The following is a 21,910-nucleotide window of genomic DNA, read 5'->3' as shown; positions in this document are numbered from 1 at the left end:
AAAGCCTAACAGCTCTCCTATAGTACCCAGATCCAATGTTTCTGTAGCAGATACAATCTCTACTCTGTGAGTGACAGAATTTTGAGTTAATACTATACCTCTGGGTAATTGAGCATTTAGAGTGGACAGATTATATTGCCCTGGAGTGATGACAATTTTTTGATCCCCTACTGCAATTGTGTTGTTGTGGTGTGTAATATTAGGGATCAAGTACATGCCGTAAAATGCTCTGAGAGCTATTGTTTTGGGATACACTATGTCATCATGTAATTTGAGTTTCAATATTGAATTTTGGCTGGTGAGATGGAATACCCCCATGATGTTTCAGATACCACAAGGCTTTTTGAAAATTTTCAATTGATGGTTTATTTATTTGAGACATATCTAAGAACAGATAAACACACATGTCCACAATTAACATCTTTGAAATTTTGAACACTGGCATTATTGTAATAAAGATTAGTTGATTTTAGATATTTTACTAAATTTTCAGGTGGAACACCTCCAAATGAATCAAACACAAATGCCTCATTTTTTAAATATTTAAGATAACAAATCCAGTGAGTGCCCTGATTTTTGTACTTATCCAAATTAACAATGCCACACTCTTTGTTGAGTGGTTGTTCTGGTAAAAAATCAGACATGTACACACCTCTAAAATGTTTGATGCCCAGTGGCTTGATTAAAGCTTCAATATCTTGGTTTGTAAGCGGCTCTTGTTTTTTTTAAACTTATTCATGGCTCTCTTAACACCTTTGCCTTGTTTCTCCATGGCCAGGTTATGGCGCTTCTGCTCATCTAATTCTGCCTTATTTTTCTTGGCATCTATTACTGTTTTTGCTATGGCAGCTGATCCCCCAGCCAAGCTCCCAACAGCCCCGAGTGCTGCTAAGATGGCAGGGATAGTAAATATGAAACCCCCCACATGTGATTTTTTTCTTGATTGCTGTAATTTTTTTAATTGGGGGGTACTAAGCAACAATTTCATACCATGTCCCTTGGCAATACAAGAGCTTTTTTTCTTGCGCTGCTTTTTGGTTAAAAGACTATCAATAGTTTTAAGAGATTTAAGACCTGCGTAAGGTATTTGATACATAACACCCTTGGCCTTCATCCTAGGTTTATTATATATATATTCACAACCCCCACCCCAGTTTTTGTTTGGTGTTCATAGCTATGGTGGTTCCCAATGCTGCTATTCTCTCACTCAAAGAAGCATCTTTGCTTACAAATCTACCAAATGCAGCCTCTTCTAATTTCTTGTCTGCAACATGTCTCTTGTCAAGATCAGAATGTGTGTTGTATGCTATGTCATGGTCTCTACAAGCAGCATCTAGGGGATTTACACCAGGATCACCTCTGTTTAATCTATGGTCCAATTTTGTGCCTGGACCACAATACTGATAGCCTGGAATATGTAGTTCAAATGGCAGCTTGTTTATAATGTCATTAACCAGGCCCCGACCCTCAGAAATATTCCAAAATTTAGGTGGTAGAGTATTAATAATTTTTATAAGATATCCAATCCCCTTAGTGTCATTCACTATAAAATTAGACAATTTTGTGCTTATCATGTCCATAATTCCAACCTTTTCATTGTAAAAATTGTGGTTGCCAGCATTTTCCTCCCCAGCTATCACCAATAACCTATCTACAAGTTTCCTGACATCATCAACCCACACAAATTCTTTAGGCAGGGTGTTGTATTGTTTGATTCCACTGCCTGTCTTAATTTGTGACCATATGGGCTTGATTAAATTGTTGTATTTTGCTCCACTACTAGACTTGACTCTTTTTTGTGTGGGATCATTGTTCTGGTACAGAGCATCTGATTTTATTAATATTTCTTTGTAATAATCATAATCTTGATCTGTATAGCTGCCAGGCCTTTTCCTAGTCATCAGTTCCCACAACCCAGGTGTGCCGGGATATTTAACAAAACCACCTCTTTGTCCAAGATGAGATTCTGAATAAACAATTATATCATCTCCCATAAATGTTACTCTGAAATTGCCAATTCTATGTATGATACTGCCATCAAGCTCTGTGTCAGCATATAAGCCAAACACCTCATCTTTGTTGTCTTTAGGTGTGGTTAAATATTTTTGTGCAAAAAGACCCAATTCAATAGGATCCTGAGTAGCTTCAATTCTTCTAGGAGCAATAGGACTAGGTGTATGAATACTGGAAAGTGGGGTGATTGGATAATCTAATATGTTCCTAGCAGCTACAGGTACAAGCTCTGTGATCAAATTTTGATTTTGCTCTGTAACAGTTTTGATATTCTTACCTAATTCACTAATAGCATCAATTACAGGCTGTTCTGTTTGTTTGTTTTTTTCATAAATTCCTCGGTTCTCTGATTTCCATCCCTTAAATCTTTTTACAAGATAATCTCTTAATTTAAGATCATCAATTATTGGCCTTTTCATGTTTATTTATTTATATTTCAATGTCTAGAAAATTGTTGATTTTATTTCTGTATTTGCCACTATTGGGTGTTCTTGTCATATCAATAGTGACAAACCCATAACTGTCCTGGTTCCAGCACCTGCTGCAAAACTTGGAAAAATCATTGTAGCTCAAGTCCCCACCTACATATTCATCATGTATGTGTTTGAGGTTGGTATGATCTTGATGAAACACACATATAAAATTGCTGTTGTCTCGGATCAGCTGCTTCGGTATTTTAGAAAAAGTCTGTGCCAGGTAGAAGCAATCAATGTTTTTGTGTCGGCCCTGTGTAAAGAAATTTCTAACCTTGTTTTGATTATCCAGTATAATGTCATCAAACACAACAACAGAATTATCGAGACATTCATGAAGTGGCTTAACATCTGGTTCAAAAGTGGCAATATCCAATCCATCATATAGCTTCATCAGCTGCTGATATTTTAATTGTTCCAAGCTCTTAGAGAAAACATACAAGTGCCTGTTTTTCCAGTCTAACCAGTTGGGTGCCAATAAAAAATTATCAACCATTAGTGTAGTTTTACCACAAGCCGATGGCCCAACAATAAGACACCTAATATTATCAGGCAGCAAGTTGCCATTTCTCTTATTCTGCTGTTCAGGTTCTGGCAGCCTTTTTATAACATCCCAGGTGTTCATATTATTATTTTGTCTGCATCGATCCAGCTGTGTTCCGGAAGTCCTAGCCATTTGACAAATAACTTGTTGCCTTTTCTGCGGATTATTTTTTCTATGAGATATGTGTCAGGCTGTTTAGTTTTGCTGAGCTCTTGTTCATAGAATCGGCCTTTGAGAATTTCTCCTCGATGATCTTTTATTATATATGTGTTAAGGGTCCCGGGTTTAACTTGAACCACTGTAAATAATTCAGTGCTCCAGTTTCTTGTAAAGCCTCTTTTGAATAAGTGCTTATATTTGCTGATTCTTACTTGATCACCCACCCTGTATTTGGCCTTTCTTGTTGTTGGCTGGTATCTAGGATAATAAACAGTCCTGATCAATTTTTGCTCATCAGATGAAGTTACTTCAGAGGGTTTCATGTTGATTGTGGAATGGACCGAGTTGTTATATTTATGTAGAAGTTCTGGAAGAATATTAAGCCATTTATAATTACCTTGGAGGGTAAATTGTTTATACATAAGATTTTTTAGGGTTTTGTTGAATCTCTCTACAATTGAGGCTTTGAGGTCACTGTAACTCGAGTAATGTTTTATTGACTGGCTTTTAATAAATTGTTGAAACACTGAATTATAAAATTCTTTGCCATTATCTGTTTGCAAATAGCGCGGGGATCTTCCACTCTGATTGATGATTGTCCTGATGGCTTCTGTAACACATTTTCCAGTCTTGGATTTGAGTGGCACAGCCCAGGCAAATTTTGAAAATGTGTCTATTACAGTGAGTAGATACTTGTAGCCCTTGTTGATTTTGTCTAAGTTTTTCAACTGCCCACTTGCCATTTCAATCAAGTCGCTCTGCCATAAATCATCTATGCCCTTTGTGACTACTGGGAGTCTCTTAAAATTATGTCTGGCCTGTCTGTGTAATTCATCAACAATAATTTTTCTAGACATAATATGTAAACAAGAATATTGCAACTATGGGGTGTTCAGCAGCTGATACTGCAGGATTTTCTAAATATAATTTGTCTCCAATATGTATTTTAAATTCCAAAGAGCCATCATCTTCAGTATAGGCTGTTTCTAATGTATTTGGATCTGTAAAATCCTCTAACTCTACACTGGTGATTTTTACTTTGTTATCAGCATTTGTTATTGATAAGGTGGGGTAGTGGTGTGCCTGTGGTTGAAGCCAATATTTGATCTTGATTGGTCTCAGTGTGCCCCCAACAAAAAACTGGTAATAAAATTGTGCAGGGGACAGCATATATATTTTGCCACCTGGTGTAAATGGTGAATCATATTCTTTGTTGGGGATGCTGTACAATTCAAGAATTACTGTATGTTTTGGATTCTCGATTATGCCGGTTATTTCTTTTTCTGCTGTGAGCAATCTGCTTGTTACAGATTCAAGGTGCTCATTGATGGTCCTAACAACATCATCATGGCCTGGCTTGATTTTTATGTCCACAACAAGTTTCTTGTATTGTTGCACAATCTCTTGAAGCTGGGTGGCAAAAACAGACAGAGCATTTGCTTGATTGGATTCCATGGTTCCTAGCTGTTGCTTGATATTAGCTACAATTTGTTGCAAATTTTCAATAACTGCCAATTTTGAATTTTGAGCAGTAAGATCATGGACCTGTCTTCTGATATCCTCAAACAGGGCATGCAGTTCATTAATATGTTGATTGGTTGGTAGAGTGGCCACTGTCTGAGTAAGTTGTTTGATCTCTGCCTGGATATTCTTGATATCTTCTGATTTCAATATGCGATTCACTGCCCTCTTAATATTTTTAAGTTCCTGTGATGTGGGAAGATTTGATACTGTATTTTGCAAAAATTCAAGTGCCAATTTTACATTGTTTAATTCAGAAGCATCAGCCACATTTTGCATAGCATTTTGGAGCAGGGCTATATCTGCCTGAGAGGGTGTGGATTGTTGTAAAATTTCAAGTTTTGTTTGGATATCATCTATCAAGTGATGAAAATGAGATAGTTCAGATTCAGTGTTGAGGTTTTCAAGCTTTGTGATTTGTTGCTGGACACTGACAAGGGTATCTACAATTCCAGGCAATCGGGATTCTAGTACATTTGCCAAATCATTTTGCACTGCTGCTATTGTATCTTCAAGATGGGTTATGGAACTTTGAATTTTTCCAAAATCTTCATATGTTTCAAGTTGCAGCTTAATATTTGCTACACTCCGAGTTATTGCATTCAAAGCATCAGAAGATGGCAAGTTGTTCATAAAATTTTCAAGTGTCTCAATTTTTTCTTTAACCTCGGCTATGGCATTGTTCAGGGGGTCCAGATTAGGTATCTGGAGTGACTGAATCTGTTCTTTTAGAGTAGAAATCACTAGATCAAAATCTTCTTGTGATTTTATGCTTTTGACAATTGTTTGGAGCTGTGCCTGGACATTATTTATCTGCTCTTCCAATTGTTGTTTCAATTGCTCGGAGTTGGTAGCCTGGCTCTTAAATTTGGCTTGAAGAGCTGCTACAGCTTCTTCTAAACTTTGAAAATTATCTAATGTTGCCAGATCAGTATATTTCTGAAGCAGCACTTTGAGTTCGGAATCAATTTTAAGAAGAGGGTCCATGCATTGTGATTGTAAATTTGTAATTTCTAATTGAAGACTGGCATTGAGTGTGGTCTGTAAAGCTTGTAAATCACTTCTTAATTTCTTGACTCTGACATCAAGCATCAGAATCTCATCACTGTGATCTTCATGTCTTGTATGGCCAAATATATCATTAGGCATTTTTGTTTTAGTGGTTATTTATTATAGAGTATCTGATTCTTAATTCTATAAAAAAGGGTATAAGCTTGTCATATGACCCAGGGACCTCAATATATAAGCAGTCACCAGCAGAAACAGTATATACAGTGCCAGAAATCATGTTTGAGTGCTTAATTCTATAAATATTTCTCCCTACTGAAATTTTAACATCACCCTCAGGGGTTGTAATAAATTGCAATTGCCCACCTACAGGTAATTGGTAATAATTTAAATTATTGTTAAATATGTACAATGTTTTGCCTGTTTCATCATCATTATCTGTAAATATGCTGTTCAGATGAATAATTAACAAGCCACTCAGTTTAGACAGCATATCAGAAGAGGGTTGTGGTGTTGGCAGCTCCATAATAGCCTGTTTTTTGAACCCAAATAAGTTCATAGGCATGTTTATTTATTTCAAATCATGCTCTGTAATTGGGCATTGATTTCCATTTTTCAAATCACAATGCCCCCATGGTAGAGTATGTATGCCACATGATAAAATGCATCTCTTATCATCATGTGGGTCCAGGGCCACTTTTCTTACAATATTTGAAGTCAATAAGTGATCCACACTCTGAATTCTGGATTCTGATGTTTTGATTAAATTCTGGGATTTGAGGCAATTTTTATAATCTTCAAATACAAACTCTTTTTCCACAGTCACTCTGCCAATGCCCTTGGCCTTTTTGGCAACAGCGCCACTACATGTTTTAAAAGTATACATCTTGGCACTTAACCCAGCAAATTCCACAATAACATCACCAAGTGTCTCATCTTTTAACTTGCCAGGCACCTTTTTGTTGTGGGGTTGAATTATTGTATGTTCACTGGTATCAAAATATTTAAACAATTCAGGCTGTGACATATCTTGATAAACATCTTCTGTTTTAATATCAAGAATAAAACTATCCGTGTCCATGTACATCAATTTTATATTATCACCATAAAAAGGTTTCAACACATCATAATACAATGTTAACATATGTAATTTGGCCAATTCCAATATCACAGCCCCTACATAAATAGGTTTATCAAATTTGATCTTTGTTTTTTTCATGTTGAAAAGTGCCATATTTTCATCATAAATTCTTCTATAATTGAAATTAGGCTTTGCAACCAATTTTTTGCTCAGGCTGGGGTCAGTAATTATTTTAACATCGGTATGTTTTCTGACATTTTCAATAGTTTTGCCATACACAGAATTAACCATCAATTTAAACAAGCCCTTATCAAATTGGCTTTTTGCAGATGTTCGAAGCTCTGTATTTGTATCAATGTATGGTTTCAACCATTCTGAGTGCCTGAACCTCAAAACGTTTCCAATTTTGGTCACTTGAACACCATGTTTCATCAGGAACTGGAGGTTTTTGTAATATATGACATAACCCTGTTTCGGCTCCAGAGTCATCATGAGCTTCTTCTGTTTAGAGCCAGGTGAGCACTGAACCTCGGGAATTGGGGGCAGATCAGAAAATTTATTGTGCAAATCATCAGGAATTGTCAGATCAACCTCTAAGAATAGGCCATAATTACTGTCATCAAAGTCCTGAAGATCTTCAATATTGAAATCTTCAACCCATTCAAGCCCTGCATATGGCAGTTTTTGCATCATGGCATGACCATAGAGGCTGTTTGCATCTACATACACTATATAATTTGATGGCCGTGCTGGATCATAATTGGGAATATGCTTGTTATTTGCTCTGGCATATCTCTGGGAACATTGCACCATCCCTCCTCTTATACATTTCTCCATAAACAGATACGTATCTTGATCTTGGATCTGATCCAATGGCTTTTTGGTGTTGAAAAACATTGCGGCCCATGCTAGGCCCGAAACACTGAAAAAATATATTGGATCCAGTTTATAATTTTGCATAGAAGATTTTCTGAATGCCTGCAATATATCAGCTAAGAGGGTGACGTCAAGTTTCAAATATGCCATGTGATAATCACCAAATGTCTTGCATTTTAAATTGTTCCACATCAATTGGGCATGGTGATAATCTTCATCAGTGATTCCAGATCCTCTGATTTTGCTGTAAAACTCTTCTTGTGGTGGCAGAGAACACTCATCAAATTTAGAAAAATCTGTAACATAGTCATATGGATATACACCCTTCCGCCTAATTAATTTCAGGTCCTGATTTGGAAACAAAGCACTTGTGATTTTGAATTGATCATCAGATAATTGATTTGCCAGTGTAGCCAGGCTAGCAGATAAAATTCTGTAAGAATCAAGAAATCTTATGTGAATAGGAACACCATTAACTTTAATTATCTTGCTAATAGATATATATTTTTCATCATTTTCAGCTAAAATATTTAAATTCTGCTTGTCAAACCCCTCGTATCTGATCAGATGATGAAAATCATAATTGGATGCTCCATGGCAAAATATGGGGACAAATTTTGGTCTCTTGATCTTAATATTGCAGCTATTACACAGGGCCATTTTGAATTTACCATCTGTATGAGAATGGTGTTTCACCTTGATATTTGTATCTGAAAATTCACAATCACATACCGGGCATTTTTCTGCTTTGTTGAAATCTTCAATCTGTTTCTCTGTTAAAGGCAACATGGGTTTTGATTTTAATAAGATGTTAGATGCTATGTCACGGCACTCATTTTCTATTCTATGTGCAAATTCTTTGATGGCATTTGGTCCCATGTATAAGTGTGGCTCACTAGCTACACCATCCCGTATAACTATATAACAAAAACTGGAAGGTTCATGTAGCTGGTATGGTGTAATTGAAGATTCTTCAGGATCTGGATTGCAGAATGCAAGAGGTTTGAGGTTTGATTCAAAATCACAGACAATATATGCTGGGTGTTCCGACAAGGCTTCAAACTTATTGAATTTTGCATTTTCACTTGGATTAGGCATCACCATATGAACAGGTTTATGATTTTTACAGTATTTTAAATGCTCAATTAACTTATTTTTTGCAATTTCTGCACTCTCTTCACGAACCCCTTTTACCATTTTTTGACCATAAAATACAGTTAAGCATCTTCTGCACAACTTGAATATTGTATTGGATTTGTCTAGTTGTGTTCTCACTAAAGCTTCAAGATTATGTATCAGAGTGTAATGATATGTGCCATCCCCTTCAATTAAGAGCAGATCAATCGGAACAGCAGATTCATCATCAATTGTACTGATTCTGAGAGGTGCTATCAAGCAATTGCCACGGCCAGTGGAACAAATAAATACATTAATAGATAATTGTTTGCCATTGATATTCCTGGCCTTTTTTTCAAATTTATCAATATTCTGAACAAACATTGGATATTCTAAACCCTCCATTGCTTCATCGAAATTGTGTTCATATTGTTTATAATAAGTTATTCTCTCAGGATGCCTTGAAACTGGATACAAAGCAGCTAAAATACACCACAAAAAGCATTTCTGGTCGGTATTTTCAATATTAACCACGGCTCTTTTGTTTTTAATATTGTCAGGTAATGGCAAATATGTAGATCCTTGCAATGGGCTGAATTCAGAAATATTAACATATAACTTGTGTGATGAGCCGCATAGGCTCCATCCAGACTCTTTTGCCGCAAATTCAGAGTGTTTAATATTCAATTGTTCCATCAACCTGCTTATTATTCTGCCCGAATTTGCATTTGAATATACCGGTACAGTTTCTGTTATGTGGGGCTGTGTAAATTTTGTGCCATTTGGCTTTTTATATTGTGTAAACAATTTGAGGGACAGCTTATAAGAGCCATTTTGTGCATTTAGAATTGCCTGCAGATCAGGATTTATATTGTTCAAAAAATTCTCAATGCCACATCTTGGCTCTGATACAAACCGATAATCTCTTAATTGGCCATTAAAACTGCTATGGATAGGTGGTGCATAGCGTGGCTGCTTTGCTGCTCTAGCATTAACAGGTGCTTCATGCTTTCTTTTCAGACCAGATGTAGATGGTTGTGAGGGCAATGTTGATGACTGTGCAGAGCAAGTACCTTTATGTTTATATGTGAAATATTCCATGCTATATTTTCTATGGCATTTGGGGCATATTTTTGTGGGAGTTCTGTATTTGTCCGGGTTACAAATCTTTTGATGCTTGGCCCAATTGGGGCTGGATATATTTTTATTGCATTGATTACAATATTTTTGACTTGGCATTTTTGTTGTTGTTTATTATATACAATTTCCTGGGTTTCAAATCAAAACTCTATGCTGGATAAAAAATATCAGCTGGGTTCAGCACTGTACTTTGTATATTTTGTGTGTGTGTGTGTGTGTGTGTGTGTATGTGTATGTGTGTTAATATTTTTTGGCTTTGGTATTTATATAAAATTTCTTGGGGTCCAAATCAAAAACTCTATGCTTATCTTATGACAGGTTGTAAAGCCAATAGCCTACAAGTGGAAAAAGAGAATAAATATTCATTCACACTGACCTAGCACAAATACCTGCACGGACATGCATGTCTAGAATGGCAATAACCTTGTTATGTATTGATTTTTGTATAACAGGCTGGGACAGATATAAGCCTGACCCCCTAAATATGAGTGGATTACAATAAACAAGCTGGATGTCAGGCAAAATATTGTTCAATATACCAGAAATATGATATTAAAACAAACAGGCCTGTAAGTATGAGAAGCACTGTAACAACACATCTGTTTTTCTCAACCACTCTCACAATAGTGGTTGATGCAATTGTTTGCACGCAAAGCTTCATTACTTGGGAAGCAAAAATCAATACATAACACAGTGCCAGGTCATTGCCATTCTAGAGGGGCTCTGCATATAGATAAAAAAATTGAACCTGGCATCCAATTAAACTTAAACCTGAAGTAAATATGTATATGTAGGTATGGGTTTTAGCTTAATTTCAGGTATAGCCAAAAAATATCAATTTTTGACAAGTTTATGGACAAAAATCCGGCTGATGCAATTTTTGTAAGTATGGCCAAATCTGCTTGAGGGGGGTTCATACTTTCTCAGGAAATATTTGAGGGCATTTTTACAAAAATCTTGGATTAGACGGGGTTCCACACTTGAGCAAAAAGCTCATATGGGCATGTTGAGCAAGTTTTAAGTGTAAGCAAATCTGCCAGAGGGGGGCTCATACTTTCTCGGGTTTATAATACAGTCAATACAACTACTTTTCCAATATAGTGATACATTAAAATGAAGATGATTGTGGGCTGAAACTGCCAAATCTGATATTTTACATTTATGTGTGTACGATTATTGTCACATTAAAATGATATTCTGATGTAACACTTGGGTGTAGGTGGGAAGCTTGAACTAGCATAAGCAAGCGAAAGTGGTCCTATACAGAACTTGAGCATGGCTTTAATGTCATAATACATCAGTTTTATTTTGGTAAGTGTCGCTTAAAAGAAAGGTCGGTTTATACCGCATAACTCTGTCGCAGATGCACCCACACTGTCTGCTTTGCTCCTGGATCAAGAAAACTGTGTTCTGGCAGGGAAAATGTCGTAATATGCTGAGGCGGTTGACGTTTCGAACCAGGGTGTGGCAAGCTATAGCAAGGATGATGGCAGATACGCTGATGTGGTTGTCTTTTGTAGACACGCCCCCATACTGTCATCTCAAGCTGTGATAGGTAGGCAACAGAGTTGTGCCTGCTAGCCTCTAACACACGAACATCGCTATTAAGTCTTGTGAAGTTACCATCGGAAGTCTCCTAAGTCACTGTTGTACTCGGCATCTGCTTTTTCGGATGATCAAGCCGAACATGCTAAGTGGTCAACTTTTGATGTCACCACTGAAGTTCCCACATTTAAGTGTCATCTTGGACATGGGTATTCTTTGAGTGTTTCTGTTAATTTCATCCAATGAGTGTTCACCCTCATCGCCGCAATTAGTCAAAAGTGGTAGAAAATCCAATGAAGATAACAGAACTACAAAAACCAGATTCTGTTTTTAAATAATAATTGTATATTAATGAAATATTTGCTACAAGAACATGGTAGTGTATGTTGAGAACATACGTGTTGGTGTATTTTCCTTTCTTGCAGATCGTCCAATGGCACCTGCTATAATAAGTAGGAAACGTTCGGCCGAGAGTCCCCCTCCGCAGGAACCACCTCCAAAGGTAGATATTGCCTCGTTTATTATTATTTATTGCTTTGCATATTAATGAACTCCCTCCATGTGTTTCAAAATAATTTTATGCAATACAGTTTTATTTCTTAGCTAATTAGCAACAACCTATGTAAAATAAAACATTGTTTACCTTAATGTTGCTATTTTTGTGGAGGTGGTGCGATCTGCTCCGACTCCTATCCCAAGGTACCCAATTTTTTCAGGCTGGGCAAACCCCAGAGCCATTTTATGCATGGACTGGGTGAGAAAAAGTTCCACCTTAAATCACTCACCCCAGGAATTGAGTTCAATTGTACCTTGCATATCTAATTCCTTCATCATATCTGGGTCTCGATATTTTTTGCTCTCATATTATAGCTGAGTTGATACGACCTGTACAGATATTTACTTGTTTCAAATATTTATAATGTTTTTATTACACAATACATTGCAACTCTTGTATCTTATCAATAAAGAAATGGCTTAAAAATATTCATATGTTCACATGCGATAATCAAAATATTAAAGTGTCATTTAATCACAATTTCCACTTTTGTTAAACAATGTTCACACAAATTAATGAGATTTACATAGTTTTCAGAATAATTGTCTTATGCATATTTAATACTAGAAACTTGCCAAGATGCAAAATTTTATCAAAGGAATTAGATCAAAAACTGAGAAAATCTCAAATTTAGGACCGATTAAAATCACAAAACTTTTACTTTCAGATTAGGGATGGCCAAATCCAGAGAAAATTTTATCAGAAAATTTTGTATAGAGTTTTTCATATTATCCAAAATGTATGATATCTGATGTGTGCATTATCTGGACAGTTTTATTATTTATCTATTTTACAGGCTATCCACGTTGTTTTGTCATGTTTGTATATCACTGTACTTCTGCAAATCCTTCATCAAATCTGTACTATCAGGATATCTGATAATTTGAAATTTGGATATCCATTAACCGGATTTTGTGTCTATCCTTATATCAGATAGCATAGTGGTTCAGATTCTGTGTTTAACTCCATGTTCAGTCCAAATTAGCCTATGTGAGCAGATAAGTAAAGTTGAAATGGAGACAAACTGCTCCCCTTCCTGAAAAAAAAAGTTGCGCATTAGATATTACATTTAGTTGTGTACTCGTCATCATCATCATCCTTCGCCATTTCTTGCCTCTGACTGGGTCAGCATAGAAGTCAAGCCTCTCCATTTTCTTCTGGTCTTCCACCACTCCTCTCTTTCAATGGTGTTCCAATCTTGTTCTCTTTTTCTGACACTCTCCCCATCTGCTCTTTCCACCGACATCTTGGTCTCCCCCTTGGCCTTATTCCCACTCCTTGTGCATTGTAAGCTCTTACTGGTAGTCTTTCTGCATCCATTCTCTTCATGTGTCCGAACCATCTCATCTGTGCCTGATCTATCCTGTCCTGAAGCTTCACCACACCCACTGTGTGTCAGACCTCCTCATTACTTATTCTATCCCTTCTAGTCTTCCCCAATATACTTCTTAAAAATTTCATCTCCACTGCCTGCATCTTTCCTTTCTCTCTGTCATTGTCCAAGTCTCTGCTCCGTATGTAATTATTGGCACATAGTATGTGTTATATATTACCTTCTTGCATTTCATAGGTACATCCCTGTTTCATATTAATCTTCGAACGCTTTGATATAGTACACCACCCATTTGTCCTCTTCTGTTTACCTCCTCATCTATTCTTCCACTTCTCTAAATTATGCTTCCTAGATATTTGAAACTCTCCACTACCCTCAACTCTTCCGTGTCCATCTTTATTCTTAGTTCATTTCTGGCTCTGTTTGTTGTTGTTTTTAGTTGTGTACTGCTCCTTAGAAAATGTCTGTAAAAGGTCACGTTCAATATTTCTTAATTTTTCCCTCTTTTCTCCACCACAGCTTGCAGTAACCTCAAAGGCTTCGGCGAAGAAAGCTCCTTCAAGGAGAGAGGAGTTGTTGAAACAACTGAAGGCCGTGGAAGACGCGATCGCTCGCAAACGTTCAAAAATCACCGGCACATAAAGGCTCCACCACTGACGACCCCAGCGTAACACACCGAATGAAGAAATGAATTATGCAGCCAACCCACAAAGGTACACTGTGCCCCGGCTTCAAAGAGTTCGAGGTGCCGTGTATATTGTCCTGGTTGGTTCATATTTACCACTGTTCTATTAATATACTTGACGTGCAACAACTCTATCATGAAAAAAATATATACATAAAAATTTTGACAGTTCAAATGAAATACACATGTAATTATTATCAGAATTAAACAATGAGAAACAAGTTTAAGACAAGAGTAGACGCTCATTCAATTTCTGGTTAAATGTAATTAAATGTTTACGGTAAATGATCATTCAATATGCGTGTCTCAATATATTCTTTTTTTTTTATTTATCGTCGAAGTACATGTGTATGAATTGTGTAGCATCACGCATGAGGTTAACACATTTGTGTCAAGATACTTAGCATTCTTTTTGTAAAGAAAATGCAATGTGATTGTTGAGAGTACTTCACTGTGTGCCTCGGCTGAGGAAGCAATCTGGGTTTCCTTATGTATTATCGTAATAATTTTTCTTTTTTTGGAATCAGCATTTCTGTAATGTGAAAATGAATAGTTGCATCTCCTATTGTGTAAATACTTTATGAAGTACAGATACATATATATATATATATACATACATTCAAAGTGATTTTTCAAGTGTACCATTATTCAGCTGTCCTTCTGTATCGTTCAGAATCATCAGGGTTTAGCCTTCTCTGTTTTTCTCTCTGTGCTACCTCACACACACACAAGCAGGGGTAGAAAAACTTAAAATAATTCAGGGTCAACCCTTTTTCTCAGGAACCATCATTATGTAAAATATGTATGTATTAGAGCACTTTCGCTCGCTCATACTTGTTTTGAGTCTCAAGTGTACAGGTGTGTTTCACCTACATCATAAACTGCTGCATTGTGGCTTCCAGCAGCCATGATTGAGACCTGTTCTTGTAAGCATATGGGCGGGAGATACTAACGCAGACATTCGTGATTTAAAACAAACGTGCAGTTCGTGCAGATGTAACAAACGCTACGTGGTGGATATTTTTTTGCAAACTTCAATTAAAATTGGCCGCATCCTGACGTCTCATGAAACCCACCTAGAGAACCAAATACGTATTTCAATGTGACAATAAATATAGAAATATAAATGTAATATAATCTATCCTGGCAGTTTCAGCCCATAACCATCTAATTTATTTTCTATATTGCTTTCACTTCACGATGCATATTTGAGGGCCCGCTACCACAGACAACGATCATTTTGTGTGTTGGAGGGAAGATGCTGTTAATTCTGTACTCGATCTAGCGCCATCTGTGCGAACTATTAGATGCTAGAACCGAAAGCCCTCAATACAGCACTCTCGTATGTATGTTCTTACACATTTTGAGACAGTGATGTTAACACTTTTAATTAATGAATTAATACAGGATGGCCTTCCAGTAACAGCCTGAATAACTATGCAATATATTCTAATATATGGTTGTTTCTACCATATTGCTCCAGGGTTTAAAATTCGGCTAGGAACAGTGCAAAAATTTATAATGACATTTTATTATTCTGATTTAACGATACACGTGATGGAGTAAATGCAAAGAAATTTAAAAAAAAAAAAAACACTTACTTGTTACTTGAAAAAAGTAATGGAACTTTCCAAAATAACTCTAAATTTTAAAAAAAATGCATTTGAAAATTCATGTGGACCCTGTAGTTTTTCTACCCGTGCACACAAGCTTTTCTTTTGGTGTGTTTTCTGAATGGCAGTTCTCCAGCAGTCTGAATGAAATCAGTCACATACACCCTTAACGTATGTAGGAGTGTGTGCAGGCTGCACTTGTTTTACCCAAAATTTGACAAAACAGTGGGATCTGGCTTATGTTAAAGATAACTAAGAATCTGGCCTAATTTTCAACTACAGTATGTCTAATTTACACTACATTGGTATAACCAGCATCTTTGTGCATGAATGACGGCTACTGTTTGTCGTGCGTGAGCAAAACATACAACTTCCTACTTAAATTTTGAGGTGTCATTCATGTGAACTTTGTCTTCTGTGTAGCTAAGAGGTTACGCTCTCACCTTTGGTAAGAACCTCCAAAATTTCTCCATTGACCTAGCACCATGAAGATAATTGAGAGCTACTTGAAAAGATGGCCTCGAAAGCCAGAAAACTGCGGCGATGGGACTCTAGGCGCTGAGCACACATCACCCAAGGAAATGCCACTCTGGCAGGCCGTGCCCCTTAAAGGGCTGTTGCACCATGAGTTCAGAGATTGTTTGTAGTCAACCCATATTTCAGTGACCAGGCCACTCGCTGGAGAAGAATGCTGCTTTGTTATGCCTGGGAGGATTATATTCATTGATGCAAGTTTGGGAATATTTATTTATTGATTGATACAGAACAGATGTCCATTTTACACTGAAATTGTGAACAACGAAAAAAAAGGAAAATATGTAAGTAAAAAATAACACAAAAATGAACAACTATTACCAAGAATAAGTACAAGGTGGCACTATTTAATATTATTTACAAGTATTTCTTCTGATAGAAGACCGAATATGAAACCTTTGCTGTAGTTCTCGGTACATCTGTTTCTTCTTTCACCTTTGAAAGCCCGGCCTCCCCGATGGCGCAGTGGTAGCATTGTTGCCTTGTAATAAAGGATTCCCGGTGGAGGCACATAGTGGTTCGGATCCCACTTTAAACCGTAGGTCCATTCCCGCATAAAGTGAACTTAAAACAACAAATCAATCAAAGCTTTGAAAACCCAATATCCCCCCCCCCCCCCCCCAACAGCGAAAAGAAAAGTGCAGCTTATGTATACGTAAATATGGTATGTAGAAATGAGTGAAAAATGCAGGTTCGACCAGGACTGGGTCCAATTTCTTGGCATCGAAAAATAAGGTGAAACCAGAGCTGCATGGCTCATTTCCTAAGCGTGCCACTAAAACCACTGCCTGAAAGAACAATGCAGAACCAAAGTAAGCACTGCAGGACTAGGGCTTCTATACTCGGTTCTGGCTATATCTGAAGCAAGGCTGTGCATAGTAGCAGAGAATGTAGGGGGGGGGGGGGGGACAAGTGGACAGAGCAAAGCAGTTCACGCTGTGGTAACTGCAGTCGCTTTCCTCCTCCATGCAATCACATCCCCTCTCATGTGTTCATTGGTGGACCCATCTTGCATCACTGCTTGTGCAGAGACTTTCGCTTACTCCAAAGATATGTGGGACAGAGTATAGGTGTAAATCCAGAATAAAACGTAATCTCAAATGCCCTGTTATGCTGTAAAGAACATTATTTTTATTTCATCCAAGCACTGATGCCCTCCCCTCATAAGCAAAGGTGAATAATTGATAGAGGCACATATTTTTGGTAAATAAAAAAGCAAAATTTCGGTACAAAAACAGTCAATTTCAGGTTCAAAAGCGGTAAATAATATAAAATATTGGTGTTATAGCGGTGAAAAAATGGATGAAAAGTGGTATATAAAAAGACATATTAGTTTTAAAATTGTGAATATAATCCTAAATTTGATTTAAAAACTACATTTATTCCACAGAATTAACATTTCACTTCTAATAGCACATTTATGTAGTTATCAGAGTATTAAGTTTATTTCTGTGTAAAGGAATCCATTTTTGCTTCTCCAATATTAACAGCAGAATTAATAAATTTTCTGGGAATTGCATAACTCTCAGGATAATTCAGACCTCAGAAGGTGTCGCGTCAGTGAATAAACCCTCAATTTCGTGTTTAAGAGTTAATTTCGCTTTTTGCAGTTCATTTCGCATTATTTCGTGACAAAATATGGTCACAAAATGCATCTCACACCTTTCAAAAACATAAAAAATTAACACTACAATGTGTTTTTTTCAAATTTAGTTTTTTCGTCAAAAATGAAAACAAACAAACGGGAAGTGGAAATTTAAAATAACTTATGTTGGCAAAATTGTAACTATTGTCAAAACTAAAATTGAAGGTGGCAAAAAAGGAATGCACGTACATTTACGAGTACCCACAGTTTGGAAGAGAAATATTACAGATAAAACTTTCGAAAGTTAGAATATGGTTATTTGCAATTTCCACTTCATGTGCATTTAAGATTACTTGTTCTCAAGGAATGGATTAATTTCCTTATTTGAATCATTTAGACCATGGACACATGTGATTTTTCTACAAATAAACAAAAACCTAATAAAATCAGTAAACTTTACATTAGTATTGGCTCCATCACTATTAAAAAATTCTGGGCTGTATTGATAATTAAAAAGTATTATAAACTACTAATTAGGGATGGGCCGATATGAAATTTTGGCCGATACCGATAAAGTACCGATATAAAATTTACCGATACTGATAACCGATATTCTACCGATCCGATATAAAATTAGAAATGATCGTTGAAGAACCTAAAAGGTTCATTGACCTCCTTAATAAATGTGCGTTTCAAGGTGACTGCAGTGAAAAAGAAATTGCATATTTAGACATTTACTTTTTTAGAAATAAGGGCATGGAGATTATCCATAGAAATTACAACAAAATGGCAGAATTTTGCACTAAATTATCAGATATTTATCGATATATCGGATCGGTATAATAATCGGTAATTTTACCGATATGCCTATATCGGCCGATACCGATAGAGTACCGATTAATCGGTCCCATCCCTACTACTAATAATAAAATATTACTTATTGCAAATTTATTATATCCTTGAGAAACTTCTGTTTGTTCCAAATAAAAGTTAGGGGTGGAAATTTTAATCCGTTTGTGTTGTGCAACTTCTCATGTAGAATTACCCTTTCTTCTTTAATGGAATCATTTATTATTTCAATTAGGCAGTAGACTGTGAAAACATGAGAATCTGAATTCTGTACTCAGATATTTCCAGCTAATGTATTTCATACTTTTCTTATTCTGTTATAATAATAATAATACAACAGAAGGATCCTACAATGCACTTAACGTTCACAAATAAAATTTTCTTCTTACACATCCAATACTAATGCACAGGGATGCACTGATTTAAATTTTTGTATTACTAACAACTAGGGACGTGAAGTTTTCATTTTAACGATAACACTGAAAAGTTGAGGAAAGCAAAATAAAGTGTTAAAAATGTATTAGGGTAGGTTAAGGAGGCAAGTTTTCGGTGTTTCTGAATCGCAAAATTTACGCGAATTATGCCATTTTCGGAATAATACCAAATCTTACACTTTAACGCAAAAAAAGGCCACGAAATTTGCAATATAAACAGGATAACACTTCTTATGTTCAAAAAAGAGTTGTCATTTCTAGGGTAGCTGATTTCGATTCAAAAGATATTGTCACACTTCATTTATTGAAGTTGTTGCGATCTTCCCAGAAGGGAGATTTCGTAGGAATGGGAAAATTTTCAGTTAGGGGTGTGGGTGTATTTGTGCACACGAAACTGTATTTTGAGGTTGGAGAGGGATTTTTTGGCATTGTTAGGTTAACAGTCAGTCAGGAGGCTGCATGGTTTGTGCATTTCCAGTAGTGAATGAATTTGGTCGTGCACGCGAGTTTGCTTCTAAAAGTACTACATCATTTTGTAATCACCGCAGTTGCAAAATAACACTGAAGCAGGAGGATACCGTAATAAACACAATGAAAGAGAGAAACAAAGAGAAGAAGAGCCAAGCGAGTGAAACAAACCAGAAACTTTGTCGTTGAAGGCTTCGAGAAGCCTAAAAGAAGGAAGACAAAGAGTACATTGCACTTGGAACATTGGAAGCCTTGGTTAAGTTGCATGCCCAATTGGCCCAGTATTACTAAAAAAGAACGTCAAAGGTAGGCAAATATGGCACAATGAGGGCTGACTACTAACAAAAATATACATACCCCTTTCCTTTTAAAAAATCCTGGCAAGCCACTACCTTTGTTAGAGCAATCATTCCATTGGAGTGAATGGAAAAGCTGCCATCTTTATATTTACATGTACGTTTTGTATAGGAAGCGTTGTGAGTGAATACTGTGATTGTTTACTACAATATGCGGAAAACCATCAAGTTTATTGTAAACAGATGTAAATTTAAAACATTTTTTTGAAGATTTTATTCTGCGAGTGAAAAGTTGTAAATATGATTGTGTTCAAAGGATTGGGTGATATCCTTATTAACGTTTCATATTTAGTGGCCGATGAAATAGTCTTCCAAATGCATGAAATTTGATCATTTCTCACAGAGATAAACCTTAAATTTCTTTCTTTTTGTCATTAAAACTAAAATTTGCCTCAATTCTCCAGAATTAAAGCAATGAGGAACAGTAAAATGCATGTTTAAAACACAGATTTTAAATTAACACCTAATTGTAATTAAGGTACTCACGTTTTCCGCGAAGCTGTTTTTACATTATTTTCTATTAATTTTGGTGGCCACAGCCACCATCCTCGGAATTCGTTGTGTTGTTGCTTGGCGCATTTGTTGTTTATTCCTAAATCGCCGCTAGGTGTGCTGCTGTTGCCTGCATGTCTGCGTATATGTCGTCTGCTGTTCACTGGTGTTAATTGCTGCAGTAATGGAAGCCAGCCGTGGTGTGCCTGACCACTATCTGTTCAGTTCATGGTCGTAGTGCATGATGGTGGGTGCTTTGCATTTGACATGTACTTTCTCAATTTTATGGTTGTGGAATTTGATATACTTGGCGAGTCCGGTGGTGATGACACCATAGTCATATACAAAAAACCCGAAGAGATCAAGCTGTTGTTGGAAAAACTAGATAGCATCCACCCCAGACTAAAATTCACCATAGAACATGAAAAGCAGGGCAAAATCTATTTCTTGGACCACCATCAGCCGCAGGGGAAACAAATTCACAACCACAGTTTTCAGAAATACAGATGCAGGCAACAAATATATCCATGCACTATCCAACCATCCACCCAAGCAAGCAAAACGTCACCATATGGCTAAACTTCTTCCGAAGAGCCTTCTCCTACTGTTCCAGAGAAGAAGACCTGAGGGACGAGATAGCAACCATCACGGAACTGGCACTAAAACATGGATATACTGAATGTCAACTCTCCACATGGTGCAGCAAAGCTGAAATCCAAGTCAGACATCCTGCACCATCAACACAACCTGCCCCACCATCGGAACCAGATCCCATTAGCAAAACAAAGTGGTTTGCCTTTCCCTACCATCCTACCACATCCAACCGCCTTACCAAAGCCCTCAGCCCCTACAACATCCAAATAGCACACAAATCAACCTCCAAAATAGCTGACCAACTAAACAAACATAAACGGTACTTCCTCTCCCCCCTCAACAATCCAGGCATCTATGATGCCCATCAGGCCCATCAGTGAGAGAATTCAGCCACACCTATCAAATGCAAAAACTGCCGAACCCACCACCAGACTCGCCAAGCGTATCAAATTCCACAACCATAAAATTGAGAAAGTACATGTCAAATACAAAGCACACACTCTCATAGACACAAAAATCAAAGAAACACACGCCATCATGCACTGAACATAGACAGTGGTCAGGCACACCACGGCTGGCTTCCGTTACTGCAGCAATTAACACCGGTGAACAGCAAACGACGTATACGCAGCCACACAGGCGACAGCAGCACACCTATCGGCGATTTAGGAAAAACAAACGTGCCAAGCAACAACACAATGAATTCCAACGAGGATGGTGGCAGTGGCTACTGAAATTAATAGAAAATAATGTAAAACAGCTTCGCAGAAAACGTGAGTACCTTAATTATATATTACCGCGTGTCTCATTCCCATAGTATGAACCTAATTGTAGTAAAAAATAACACCGAAATTTAGGGGAAAATAAACTAGAACTTCAAGTCCCTACTGCTAATTGATACAGTATAAAACTGCCTAATGTTCCTTCAAGAGCGC

At 36.9% G+C, this 21,910-nt stretch overlaps 1 protein-coding gene across 2 annotated transcripts in view; it reads left to right on the top strand.

The window, feature by feature from the left end:
- The window catches only part of LOC146004632 (uncharacterized), a 43,974-nt gene extending 29,306 nt beyond the window's left edge, over window positions 1-14,668 (top strand). For both annotated transcript variants that reach the window (XM_083143527.1, XM_083143526.1), the window contains exons 13-14: window positions 11,902-11,978; window positions 13,885-14,668. In XM_083143527.1, the coding sequence (XP_082999653.1) occupies window positions 11,902-11,978; window positions 13,885-14,007 (200 nt within the window). In that variant the 3' untranslated portion in view covers window positions 14,008-14,668. The remainder of the gene's footprint in view (window positions 1-11,901; window positions 11,979-13,884) is intronic.
- The last annotated feature ends 7,242 nt before the right edge of the window (window positions 14,669-21,910 follow it).

The sequence above is a fragment of the Lepisma saccharinum genome, chromosome 22 (genome assembly GCF_977018435.1).
Source record: "Lepisma saccharinum chromosome 22, izLepSacc3.1, whole genome shotgun sequence".
NCBI lineage: Eukaryota > Metazoa > Arthropoda > Insecta > Zygentoma > Lepismatidae > Lepisma > Lepisma saccharinum.
Note: the sequence above shows the minus strand (reverse complement) of the source record. Positions and strands in the feature narration are given on the sequence as shown.